The sequence below is a fragment of the Schistocerca nitens genome, chromosome 10, assembly GCF_023898315.1.
Source record: "Schistocerca nitens isolate TAMUIC-IGC-003100 chromosome 10, iqSchNite1.1, whole genome shotgun sequence".
Taxonomy (NCBI): Eukaryota; Metazoa; Arthropoda; class Insecta; order Orthoptera; family Acrididae; genus Schistocerca; species Schistocerca nitens.
Genome location: NC_064623.1, coordinates 58266086 through 58280892, shown reverse-complemented (window position 1 = coordinate 58280892; position 14807 = coordinate 58266086). Strand labels below are relative to the sequence as shown.

Below are 14807 nucleotides of genomic sequence, written 5' to 3'. Positions count from 1 at the left end.
TATGTCACAACCTGGCTACAAGAAGGGATCGGTTGAGAGGACATGTTCTGAAACATCATGGGATCACCACCTTAGTACTGGAGGAAAGTGTGGGGGGTAAAAGTCACAGAGAGACCAAAAGATGAATACAGTGAACAGATTCAGAAGGATGTAAGTTTCAGTACTTATTTGGAGATGAAGAAGCTTGCACAGGATACAGCAGCATGGAGAGCTGCATCAAGCCAGTCTTCAGACTGAAGACAACAACAACAACAACAACAACAACAACAAGGATCGTTCAATAAGTGATGCCCTCATTTTTTTCCTCATAACATATTTATTGTTAAGAGTCAGAATTTTGTGACAATATATATCAACATGTCTTGTCCATATCCTATTTTTCTACATACTCTTCATCATGTTCTATGACCGTACGCCAACATTGTGGAGTGCATGTATTCCTTGAAGGTAAAAGCTCCTTTCCTGTAGGTGTAGCCATATTTTCACTGCATGACTGACACTCTCATCATCTTGAACGTGTGTGCCCCATAGAGAATCTTTAAGCAGCCCAAAGAGATGGAAGTCTGAGGATGCCAGGTATGGAATGTAGGGTGGATGAGGCAATGATGTCCAACCCAATTTGACGATGTGTTCCCGGGTTCTCAGACTTGTGTGTGGACATGCATTATCGTGCTGGAGAAAGATTTATGCTGGGTTCTTGTCCGATCGAACACATTGGAAACAGTTCTCGAGTTTATTCACAGTCTTCATGTATACCTCTGAATTGATGGTTGACCCTCTTGGCATCAAATCCATGAGAATGATGACATCACAATCCCAGAAGACTGTCACCATAACTTTTCTGTAGAGGGTTTGTCTTGAATTTCTTCTTTTGTGGTAAATGAGGATGATGCCACTCCATGGACTGCCTTTTTGTTTCCAGCTCAAAATGGTGTACCCAGCTTTCATCCCACATAATGACCCGTGACAGAAAGGCCTCTCCGTTGGTCTCAAATTGCTCCAACAATTCAGATGAAATGGCTTTCTTTGAATCTTGTGGTCCGCTGTCAGCATTTGTAGAACATATCATGAGCACCTCTTTGAATATCTGAGAGTCTTGATCATTGCAGATGCACTTCCAATACTGATTGACAACTATAGAGCCAATTGTTGAGTTTTGATGTACTTGTCAGCACACATAATGGCATCAGCACAATTCAGCATGTCTGGAGCAGTGGCTGTGACTGTCCTGAGCGTGGCTGATCAAGGAGCTCTGTTTCTGTATTTCCTGGGGCTTTAACGTTCTTTACCCATTGGCCACCTGTAGTACCAGCACACAAAGGTTTATGGATGTTCACCATGGTTTCTTTTTCTGCACACAAGAATTCAATAACAGTGTGTTACTTGTAATGTGAGTCATATGCAGAAGCCGTTTTGACACTGTACTACAGCTCTCCCATCTGCCAGAATGGTTCAAAACTTCACCGGCACACAGAACAAACATCAAATGTGAAGCACCAACAGGGATATTTGTGTGTGTGTGTATATATATACAGATGTCTGCTTGTGTCTGTATATGTGTGGATGGATATGTGTGTGTGTGTGCGAGTGTATACCCGTCCTTTTTCCCCCTAAGGTAAGTCTTTCTGCTCCCGGGATTGGAATGACTCCTTACCCTCTCCCTTAAAACCAACATCCTTTCGTCTTTCCCTCTCCTTCCCTCTTTCCTGATGAGGCAACAGTTTGTTGCGAAAGCTTGAATTTTGTGTGTATGTTTGTGTTTGTTTGTGTGTCTGTCGACCTGCCAGCACTTTCATTTGGTAAGTCACATCATCTTTGTTTTTAGATATATTTTTCCTACGTGGAATGTTTCCCTCTATTATAATCATATCATTAATTTGAACCCAACAATTACGTTTGTTATTGTTGCTCTTGCATTTCGAAATCTTTCCTGTCGTCTTATTTTCTCTTTCTGTTTTTGCCAGTAGTCTCACTTTGTATTCACCTTCCCCTTTTTACCGTAATCTACTATACAATTTTATCCCGCCTATATATACTCAATAATACGTAACCCACTTCCAAACCATAACCAAAAAAATTTATTTTCCGCTTTCAACACTACCGCTGCTATAAAATCCATCGTTTCTAGTTCAATAACAGTTGCTTTCACGTATTAAACAACCATTTCGGCTAGTTCTAATAACTCTCACTTTATTTCCACTTCCGTTTTTCGCACATCACTGATCATTTTTAGCTGCTCCCCACAGGTTTTAACGTGAAATATGTCTGCTTGTGTCTGTATATGTGTGGATGGATATGTGTGTGTGTGTGTGTGTGTGTGTGTGTGTGTGTGTGTGTGTGTGTGTGTGTGTGTGTGTGTGTGTGTGTGTGTGTGTGTGTGTGTGTGTGTGTGTGTGTGTGTGTGCGAGTGTATACCCGTCCTTTTTCCCCCTAAGGTAAGTCTTTCCGCTCCCGGGATTGGAATGACTCCTTACCCTCTCCCTTAAAACCCACATCCTTTCGTCTTTCCCTCTCCTTCCCTCTTTCCTGATGAGGCAACAGTTCGTTGCGAAAGCTTGAATTTTGTGTGTATGTTTGTGTGTCTGTCGACCTGCCAGCACTTTCATTTGGTAAGTCACATCATCTTTGTTTTTAGATATATTTTTCCTACGTGGAATGTTTCCCTCTATTATATTTATTTATTTATTTTAATATGGGGCATTACTTACTGAACGACCCTCTTACGCGCATACGAGGAAGTCATTGACAGAGATGTAAACAAATGAATACAGGACTCAATACACAAAACTACAAAATGTCTTAAACACTGCCTGCACTGCTAATGTGCTGCAAAGAGTTGAGTGTATGTGGGAATCCAGCATGCTACTGAGACAACTGAAGTTATCAAATAATGATCGAGGTGACAAAGTGGGGTGGTGGTTGTGACTTCTTACCACATGACTGGAGATGTCACAGTGTCACATAGTAGCACACAGTGATAGAAAGTGGCAAAGCCTGTGCACGAGGCATGTTACTATCTTCTGCTTAAGATAATAAATAGGCAAACTGTAATCTGACTCAAGAAGGCAAGTGAGAACAGTACAGTGCATTCATGTAGCAGTTGTCTGTTTACAACCACTGGACTGAAGAGAAGCTGACAAGAAGTGAGACTGGGGAGACTGTGCTACTGTGCTCTGAGGTATTATAACCTAGGAGTGTCAACTCTATAATGAGCTCTGGCCTCAGAAAATAAGCCCAGTACCAATGGCTGAGAGGAGCAGTGCTCATGAAGTACCTGCTGCAACTTGGACAACAAACAATGTTTTCCGTCCACAGGCATTTCACATCCTGCCTCAGCTCCTACCACCACAACAGTTGTATTTGTATCACTTCAGCACCTCAAAGAAGAAGACGAAAGGAGCCATCTGAATTTTTATCTCAGTTTAATGGTTGCCACTATCTTGATAAAGTGAGTAAATCCTTTCAAAATAACTGCATCTGAAATAAGGTTCCAGATACTCTGTTCCTGAACTGTACAGGAATCTGTCTATTTTGGTCTCCTTTCTGACTACATTTTTATAGGTAATGGGATACTACATTCACCAGCAACTAGACATTAAGTACAGGTCAAGAATATGCAATGATATGTGTTGTTGTCGTCTTTGGACTGAAGACTGGTTTGGTGCAGCTCTCCATGCCATTCTATCCTGTGCAGGCCTCATCATCTCCGAATAACAACAACTTACATCCTTCTGCATCTGCTTACTGTATACATCTCATAGTTTCCCTCTACAATTTTTGTTGCCCACACTTCCCTTTAATGAACTGACATTACCTTGAATTCTCAGAATATGTCCCATCAACCAATCCCTTCTTCTGGTCAGGTTGCACCACAAACTTCTTTTCTACCCAACTCTATTCAGAACCTCCTCATTAGTTATGTGATCCCCATCCAATCTTCAGAATTCTTCTTATATTCTCTTCTTGTCTAAACTGTTTAACAGTCATGTTTTACTTCCATAAATGGTTACATTCCATACTAATTTTTTCATAAAAGACTTCTTGACTCTTAAATCTGTATTTGATGTCAACAAAATTTCTCTTCTTCAGAAAAACTTTTCTTGCCATTGCCAGCCAACATGTTATATCCTCTCCAGTTCTGCCATAACCAGTAATTTCAGTAATTTTGCTGCTCACACAGCATAACTCATCTATTACTTTAATTGTCTCATTTCCTAATCTCATTCCCTTAGCATCATCTAATGTAATGCAATTACCTTCCATCATCTTGGTTTTGCTTTTTTTTTTATGTTCATCATATACCCTCCTTATGAAACACTGTCCATCCTGTTCAACTGCTCTTCCAAGTCCTTTGCTGTCTCTGAAAGAATTACAATGTCATCAACAAATCTCAGAGTTTTTACTTCTCCCTGGACTTTAATTCCTATTCCAAATTTTTCTTTGGTTTCCTTTACTACTTTCTCAATGAACAGGTTGAATAACATCAGGGATAGGCTGCACCCCTGTCTCACTCCCTTCTCGACCACTGCCTTCCTTTCATGCCCCTCGATTGTTGCAACTGCCGTCTGGTTTCTGTAAAAGTTGTAAATAACCCTTTCTTCCCTGTATTTTACCCCTACTACCTTAAGAATGTCCTGCATATAAGAAGGGTAAAAGAATGGACCTGCAAGATTACAGACTAATATCCTAACATTAGTGTGCTGCAGAATTCTTGAACATATTCTCAATTCAGATATAATTAATCTTCTTGAGACCAAGAAGCTTATATCTATAAATCAGCATGGTTTTAGAAAGCATCACTCATATGAAACTCAGTTTGCCCTTTTCTCATGTGATATACTGCAAACTATGGATGAACGACAACAGGCAGATTCCATATTTCTAGATTTCTGGAAAGCATTTGACATGGTGCCCCACTGCAAGCTGTTAATGAAGATACAAGCATACAGAATAAGTTCACAGATATGTGAGTGGCTCACAGAAGTATGTTGTTTTCGATGGCAAGTGTTCGTCAGAGACAAGGGTATCATCAGGTGAGCCCCAGGAAAGAGTGACAGGGCCACTGTTGTTCTATACACATAAAGAATTTGGCAGAAATCTGTGGTTGTTTGCTGATTATGGCATGTTGTACAGTAAGGTGTCAAAGTTCAGTGACTGTAGGAAGATACAAGATGACTTAGATAAAATTTGGAGTTGGTGTGATGAACAGCAGCTAGCCCTAAATGTGGAAAAATGTAAGTTAATGTGGATGAGTAGGATAAACAAACCCATAATGTTGGTATACAGCATTAGTAGTGACCTGATTGACACAGTCATGTCATTTAAATATCTGGGCATGGCATTGCAAAGTGACATGAAGTGGAATGAGCATATGAAGATTGTGGTAGGGAAGGCAAGTAGCTGATTTCAGTTTGTTGGGAGCATTCTCAGAAAGTGTGGTTCATCTGTAAAGGAGATTGTTTATAGGACACTAGTGAACCTATTCTTGAGTACTGCTCAAGTGTTTGTGATCCGTACTAAGTCGGATTAAAGGAAGACATTGAAGCATTTCAAAGGCTGGCTGCTAGATTCTTACTTGTAGGTTCAAAATCAAATGAGAAGTCAAATGAGAATCCCTGGAGGAAAGGCAACATTCTTTTCAAGGAGCACTAGCGAGAAAATTTAGAGAACTGATTCTGTTATCTCCAATATAAATTGTGCATAAGGACCATGAAGGTAATCTACAAGAAATTAGGGCTCATACAGAGACATACAGACAGTCATTTTTCCTTTGTTCTATTTTTTACTGGAACAGGACAGGAAGTGTTTGGTACCCTCTGTCACATGCTGTAAGGTGGATTGTGGAGTATCAGTGTAGATGTAGGTGAAAGAAAGTATTCCAGTCAACATTGTCAAATGTCGCAGCTAGTGAAATTGTCAAAAGCTTTCCCTAAGTCTACAAATGCTAACTGTCTTCTAAGGTAAGTCATAGGGGCAGTATTGCTTTTCCCATTCTTCTGCGTAGATTGTGTGTTAGTATTTTGCAACCATGACTTATTAAACTATTGTTCAGTAATATTCACACCTGTCATCACATGCATTCTTTGGAACTGTAATTATTACAATCTTCTTGAAATATTTGATTAACTTCTCATGGTTGGGATTCACAGTCATATAATATTTCTTAAAAGACGTCATAGTCGCCACTGACTGTATGAATGTCAACGGCGACTATTATGTCTTTTAAGAAATTCTTGAAATATGATGGTATTTTGCCTGTTTCGTGTACCTTGCATACCAGATGGAAGAGTTTTGTCATGGCTTGCTCTCCCAAGCCTATCAGTAGTTCTGACAGAATGTTGTCTAACTCAGGGGTCTTGTTTCGACTTAGGTCTTTCAGTGCTCTGTCAAATTATTTTCACGTATCATATGCCCCATCTCGTCTTCATGTATGACCTCTTCCATTTCTATAATACTGCCTTCAAGTTCATCTCCTTTGTATGGACCATCTATATACCCCTTCCACCTTTCCCTTCTTTCCTTAGGACTAGATTCTCACTGAGCTCTTGATATCCATACAGCTGCTTCTCTTTTCTCCAAAGGTTTCTTTAATTTTCCTATAGGCAGCATCTATCTTTACACTAAGCAAATATACTTCTAATTTGTCCTCTAGCCATTCCTGCTTAGCCATGTTGCATTTCCTGTCAATCTCATTTTTTAGACATTTGTATTGCCTTTCGCCTACGTCATTTGCTGCACTTCTATATTTTCTCCTTTAATCAATTAAATCCAATATCTCCTGTGCTAACCAAGGATTTATATTAAGCCTTGTCTTTTTACCAACTTGATCCTCTGATATGAACAAAATTTTAATTATCTTGGGCCTTTTTCTTAATGAGGCCTTGCGTGAATGCGCATGCACATATACTGACATACTGACACATGGAGTGCCTAGTCAGGGTTGTTGTATTACAAAGGAACATGACTTACCTCTTGAAAGTCATCGCTGACTGCCTTCTCTTCATCTTCCACAACCTCTATTTTCAAAGTATTGAATGTGATAGGCACAGGAAAATTTTCTGAAGGTGGGTATTCCTGAAACAGTGAACCAGTTTAAACAAAATGCCTTGTAAGGTGGGTACAGAGAACTTTCTAGCAAAATCATGGAGAAACAATCAGCCCATTTCTGTTTATTTCCATCTGTCTAACAAAAGCCTTGGAAGGAAATGATTACAGCTATGAACACAGTATTGTTTAAGCATCATATAGCAAATTTATACCAATGTATTTGGACAAAGACTCATCATACTAGCATTCAGGGATGTAGTTCAGTTGGACCAGAGTCCTGTACACTTGGAGAAAAGCCTGGCTGCGAAATAAGTAATCAACCATTGCAACACAGTTGTAAAGGACCAGTTTAAGCATTATGTTGATGTAAGAAATGTAATTTGAACAAATGTGACTCATGAAAAGGTGATAATCAATAAGAAGGGATAATAACTTTAAAGTATGTTTCGTTTGAATGTAAAATCTCTCAGAAACAAACTCTACTTATTGCTAATACTCATAGAGGAACACTCAACACATCTTTTAGTAATTATTGAACACAGACTAAAATCCAATGAAATAATATGTATTAAAAAGCTGCTTATTAGCAAATAGTTATTATTGAAGGTAGCGAAATGAAGGAGGTGGCATGGCAGTTTATGTTAGTAAACAGACAGCAGTTTAACAAGATCTCTTTTTGAGCACCACACCATAAAAGTATCAATGTAAATGACAAATGTTGTCCTCCACTGTAATATGTTGTCCTCCACTGTAATATGTTGCAAAGCATAAAGTAATCATTTTGATCACTTTTGCATGGTGACAGTATCTATGTTCTACTGTGTCAAAATCAACAAATATTCTGGAGAAACAAATGATGAAAATGCCAAACATTATCCTCTAAATAGAAATTAGCGGAATAGAAATGGGATTTTCCATATCAGATGAAAGGTTCTGGTGATGAGTGGAATGAGTATTATTCAATCCTTGTGTGACTCTATGACTATTGCTGTCCAGTCATGGAAATACAGAAGGTAGTAAAACATTGACAAAATTGAAGGAATTCTGCATTGAACTTCCCGCTAGGTCTCATTCAGCTCAGGAAGAGTGTACATGATGTAAACTGCTTTATAAAGCACCCTCTGCATATTTAAAAAATACAAATCAAAATACAGTTAAAAATCAAACCATCAAAGATGGTTAAAACAGATCTACCTGAATGCCAATGGAGCGTCATGTTACAGCCAATGGTGATGTGTTCAGTTAGACAGAACATCAACACCACACCATTTCGGTTTGAGACAATGGATACAACAATAGGGGACACATTGCAATAAAGACCTACGAGGAAACTCATTGCAAAAAACTGATAGAACAATTTTTTAACTTTTATTTTAGCATTTCAGAAGGACTCTTACAACCAATGCCACTGTTTGTCATGGAGCAAGTTTTCCAGAACTGTAGATTTCCTACCATCTTACTGGGAGATCCAGACTTTCTCCATGTGGACAGTATGTGTGGCAAGTTTAAACACAGGGAGATAACTGCCTTCCATTATCAGCATTAGATTTTCAAACATTTTAACACAAATATTAACAATATAGGATCATTTCCTAACTGGATGGTAGGAAATGATCCTCTGGTAGGATGTTTCAATACAAATGTTTTAAGAACTTATTGTTTACGTGTTCTGAAATGTGTTTTTATTAATATACGATTTGTTCTTTTGATGGAGAACATGATACACTTGTATATTTTTATTTTATAACTTTTTGTTTCTGACTATTTACAATAATACACAATTTTTAGTCAACAATTAATGTTTTGGTCAATAATTTGAGTATGTTGTTTAATACTGGATTTCAATATCAAAATTTGCGTAATAATAATAATAATAATAATAATAATAATAATAATACGTGGACGATGGGTACTTCCCTGTTTTAAGTCATGTAAATCCACAATTTCCCATATAAAAATAAGCCAAACAGAGCTTGGATAATTTTATGTAAGGTACAATTACTGTACACATGAAAGCATTTAACAAACCTTAACAGAAGCATGGTTTTATATAAATGTGGAAAAGTCTGAATTGTATGAAAAAGACCATATAACAATGCACAGAAGAAGTAAAGTCTCGATAAGAATTTGTTGTGGACAAATTTACAGAACAATACTGAATAATGTGTCACATGTAATCTGTTAAAAATTGTTTACGTACATTAAATTTAATTGTAAGAACAAATTCTAACAAAGTAACGAACACACTGATTGCTGACATATTATAAATAGGATAGCAGCTTCGACCACCTAGCTTATTACTCTTTAACTTTGTTTTGATTGGCTCATTATTAGTTTTGGTTCAGTTTGTTCTATTCGGGGATCATTGTTTCTTTGACTTATTACATACTGTTCAGTTTTCAGTGCTTTGATGACCTACTGTAATAGAAGCTTGAAGTGAAGAAAGCAGAAATATTTTTATATGCTTCTTTACTTGTGTGTCTACATTCCAAGGCAAAAACCCCTCCCCTGAACGAGAAGTAATCTGAGTTTATGATGTATGACTCAGCAAATAACTTTGGTCAACCACATAAGCCATAAATTTTGCTAAAATGTGCTCTGGTTCAATATGAAAATGTATTTATGACAGAGCTCACTTGTACTTTACGGTATACTTCAGGAGTATTAAAAATACAGAAAAGAACAAAATTGTTTAAAATCTGCTCGTATCTTCTTCATACAAATGTACAAATAAATAGTACTGATTTATACATAAAACTGGCGTTGTGTATAGTAGAATACAATCAAAATTAGTTTTCTAAGAGGATGAAAGAGTCAGAAGGACACAAAGAGGTCTGAAGATACCAACTGAATTTAAAGTAACATGAAAACTGTTGATGTTTTACTATCCAATCCCATCAACAGAGGGACCATATAAGTTGACGGGCTTGATTGGTCTTCATTTCTTTGTTAGACCACTGTAAAAAATAAATAAATAAATAAAATAAAATTGGAGGGGGGACAGGTTATTTGTCTGATTAGAAGATGAGCACAGAACAGTGAAACGTTGGAGGAAACATGCATTGCATTATTTCCTTATGTGTCTGGTAATTGCATACAGTCACCACAGTGATGTAAAAAATAAGATGATGCCTCTGCCTACATTTGTAGAGGTATTGTGTGGAAAATTATCATTAAGCGATGACATTTCCACACTGAGTTCTGATAGACACCAAATGTAAGGTTATCCACAAGGAAGTATTTCCTGGATAAAGCTCTCCCTCTACCAGGTAAAACAATAAGCAAACAGTAACAGCTGCAAGAAAACACACTACATAACAGTGGAGATAGTGCACTATCACAGATCATATCTTGACAAAAAATAGGCATAACTACAACCTCTGACAGGAAAGTCCGGTGAATAGTCCTGTAACATTAACGTAAATGAACTATGAACAACAGTTACCTTACTGTCTTTCGAAATAAGTCACCTCCCATAACTATGCACCACTCAGCTCTGCTATTCACGTGCTGGAAACTTTGCAGGAAGTCTTCCTTTGGGATGATGTTCATTGGATGTCAGGAATATCATCAGATCTCATTCCTTTCAAAGCAAGTTTGAGTCGAGGGAATAGGAAGAAGTCTGGACAATTGAGATCCGGCAAGTACGGCAGATGTTAAAGTTGCACCACCCCCTTTTTGGTCAGGAACTGTTGGACAATATTGGCTGTATGCGGGTGAGAGTTTTCGTGAACAAAAAACCAGGAACCTAGTTGTGCGTACCTGCACAGACATTGAATCAAATGGGTCAAAATTCCAATGTACCGTGCAGCATTCTACATCGTTCCCTCAGATAGAAATTCCTTGTGGATAATGCCTTGACTTTCGAAAAAGGTGATGAGCATCTTTTGATGCGTGATTTTTCAGCTCTGACCTTTTTTTTTTTGATGAAGTGATGTTGGAGAGTGCCATTCAGTGCTTTGCTGTTTTGTTTCAGGGTTGTACGAGAGACACTAGGTTCCATCCTCAGTGACAATACAGTTCAAATAATTGGGTGTCGCATCCACCATTTTGACAAAATCCAGTGAAGCCTCTAAACATGCCTGCTTCTGATCATCAGTCAAGTGATGTGGTAAAACACAACACATTTTCCTCTTCCCTAAATCCTGGTTAAGGATTTGTCACACAGACTCACGGTCCATCTGTAGTTCACCCGCTATCATGCACGCAGTTAATCGACAGTTGTTCGTGATTAATGTCCTCAATTTCTCAATGTTTTCATCAGTGATGGTGGTCGCCAGTCGTCCACTATGGGGATTGTCAAAAACACTTTCCTGGCCTCCTCGAAAATGGGCAAACCGCTCGTACACACACTTCATGGATAGTACTTGATCCCCATAAACACATACCAGCATTGCATGTGTTTCTTTTGCAGTCTTGCCAATCTTAAAGCAAAACTTTAAACTGATCCTTTGCTCGTTTATTGTCCTGTTCTCAGTTCAGAACCAACACACTAAATAAGCACTTAGTCCAACAGGTCTAACGCAGAACACACAAGATGCTCAACTGAACTATGATGGGGAGAGGTTGTCAACACCGGCAACTATGCAGGTGCAGCACTATGAGTCGCCTGTGTTACTTGATCAACCATTCTCACTTCATTCACCAGACTAAGTGAAGACACATGCTTTCAGAAAGTTCTAGCATATGCTGACAGATGGCATGACAAGCTGAGTAGCAAAGGCAGTTTAAATGAAGTAACCACATCCCTAGCTCTGTCCACCGTAGAAGAACAGCGAGCAGTAATACAATTAGTGTGATTGGAGGGTGTAAAACTTTGACAGATCCATAGGAGGATGTTGGAAAGGTATGGAGGAGGATGTTGGAAAGGTATGGAGATAGCTGCATTAGTGAGAGAAGAGTGTATGAGTGGGTGGACGCCTTTGAAAGTGGATGTATGTTATCCACAGTTAAGCCATGTTCTTATTGTCCTAGCATGGCCATTACTGGAAGAATGTGGGATGCACTGACGCCATGATTCATGAGAACTGGCATATTTCTATAGAAGCTTTAGTCAGGGAACAGTATCAGTGTTGGATCCACTCATACCAGTATTAGCGAGTTTCTCACATAACATTTTTTGTGTGCACAATGAGTGCCTAGGATGCTCAATGGTGAACACAAGATGATTCATGATCAGGCTCCCACACCACTTGTGGTGTGATAACACGGAACGACACGACTTTCTAACACGTGTTGCCACAGGAGACGAAATCTGGATGTGTCACTATGAACCACAAAGCAAAAGACAGTCTTCAGAATGGTGACACACATCTTCTCCACACAAGAAGTAGTTCAAGTCTCAGCCCTCTGCTGTAAAGGTCTTTTTCACCCTCTTCTGGGATATGAATGGGACAATTTTGGAGCACTCTCTGCAAAGGAGTAAAACAGTGAAGAGTGCCAAATACAGTGCCATGTTGGAGAGTGAGCTAAAGCCAGCAATATAGAACCATCACAGAGGGCTTCTTTCTAGAGGCATTCTTCTACTTCAAGACATGTGTCCCCACACCACCACTCGAGATTTCAGATCGTACTGCATCCCCTATACAGTCCTGATCTCGATCCTTTGAATTACCATATTTATTTTTAGACCCCTGAAGGATGCTCTCAGAAGATGACGATTTCAAAGTGATGATGAGGTTAAAGAAGTGGTGCACTCTTGATTGTGAGCACAACTTCTGTTTGAATGGAACAGAAAAGTTGGTGCAACAGTATGAGATATGTATCAGAAAGGAGGGTAGCTATGTTGAAAAATGACATCTTGTTTGTATCTGGAAGTGAAATATATGCTTCGCAACAAATAGTTTGCTGTTACTTTTTGAATCTCCCTCAAACACACTGAAAACACATGAATGTGGCTGGCACGCTACGCATCTAAATGGTTTACAAGGTCAACAGTCAAAGTGTTAATTACAGCACTGAAAGTGGGAAAAATAAATTAAGAACAGTTAAATACTATTTTTGTATGTGATAATAAAATTATTGGCATTATATTAGAAGAAAACATTTTATTGTAGTTAAACATACAATGACTCAAAGTTATCATTTTTGCTTGTCTGTGTTTTGAAACAACTGCTACATATCTGACCAGTTTGACCTAAAGCAATCCTCATCTTGAAAGTTGGTTTGAAGACTTTAACACTTTGCTATGCAAGGTTCCGTTGTCTGTGTTATCTCCTCGCCTTCTTCAAGCTTTAGAACTGGGCTACCCTGATCAACACGGATTCCATACAACTTCGCATTTATAACATTGACAAATAATTGCCACAAATCTAAAACCTGCGACCAACTGGGTATCGAACTCCAGACCTTTGGATTTCAAGTCCACCACTTATCCACTAACCCACCAAGCAACACAGCTTGCCAATGTCTAAGTGCAATACTGTACAGTTCATGGATTACAGCTTTCTTGTTGTTGTTGTTGTTGTTGTTGTTGTTCTTGTTCTTCTTCTTCTTCTTCTTCTTCTTCTTCTTCAGTCCAAAGAATGGTTTGATGCAGCTCTCCATGCTAATCTCCCACAACTGATCCACCCCAGAAACACACTTCTGACAATTCTCCAGATAATTATTCCTCGATGCCTCAGTACGTGTCCTGCCAAACAATCTCTTCTTTCAGCCATGTTGTGTCATAAACTTATTTTTGCCCAGTTAGATTCAGTACCTTGTCTTTAATTACTTGATCTACTTATTTAATCTCAGTTTTCTACTGTAGCACACATTTTAAAAGCTTCCTCTCTTTTTGTCTGAACTGCTTATCATCCATGTTTCAATTCCATACAAGGCTACACTCCAGACAAATACTTTCTTTAATGTTACCCATGACAAACAGACCATTTATGTCACGAATTTAGCGACAAATTAAAATGGTCATATCACAATAAATGTGTAATAATACAGCTGACATGGTTTTTATTAATCATTAATATTAGTGTCAGCTGTGGTGTCCAACATGATCAATATTATTTCATAATAGACTTACTAACACTTAAATTTATACTGAGGTGACAAAAGTTATGGGGTTGTGATATGCATATACACAGATGGCGTAGTATCGTGTAGACAAGGTATAAAAGGGCAGTGCCTTGGCAGAACTGTTATTTCTACTCAGGTGATTGATGTGGAAAGGTGTTTTATATGATTATGGCCACACAACAGGAACTAACAGACTTTGAATGCAGAATGTTAGTCAGAGCTGGAAGCACAGGGCATTCCATTTCAGAAATAGTTAGGGAACTCAATTCTCCGAGATGTCCACTGTCAAGAGCATGTCGAGAATACAAAATTTCAGGCATTACCTCTCACTACAGACAATGCAGTAGCCGACACTCTTCACTTAAGAATGCCTAATCCATATCGCCAGCGGTGTTTGCGTAGAGTTGTCAGTGCTAACAGACAAGCAACACTGTTTGAAATAACTGCAAAAATCAATGTGGGACGTACGACAACCATATCCATTAGGACAGTGCAGCGAATTTTGGTGTTAATGTGCTGCAGAAGCAGACAACTGATGTGGGGTGCCCCTGAAAACAGCATGACATCATCTGCAGCAGTTATCCTGGGCTCATGATGATATTGGTTGAACCCTAGATCACTAGAAAACTGTGGCCTGGTCAGACGAGTCCCTATTTCAGTTGGTAAAAGCTGATGCTGGAGTTTGAGTGTGGCACAGACTCAGCAAAGCCACAGCCCCAAGTTGTCAACAAACACCTGAAATTTTTTTA

General features: G+C 38.7%; 1 protein-coding gene across 5 annotated transcripts in view; it reads right to left on the bottom strand.

Annotated features, from left to right (window-relative positions):
- LOC126210129 (myoneurin-like) overlaps window positions 1-14807 on the bottom strand; it is a 128423-nt gene that overhangs the window by 44668 nt on the left and 68948 nt on the right. For all 5 annotated transcript variants that reach the window (XR_007540609.1, XM_049939276.1, XM_049939277.1 and 2 more), the window contains one exon: window positions 6970-7074. Coding sequence is in view for 4 of the 5 variants with exons in the window: in XM_049939276.1 (XP_049795233.1) it covers window positions 6970-7074 (105 nt within the window). In the remaining variant the exon portion in view is untranslated. The remainder of the gene's footprint in view (window positions 1-6969; window positions 7075-14807) is intronic.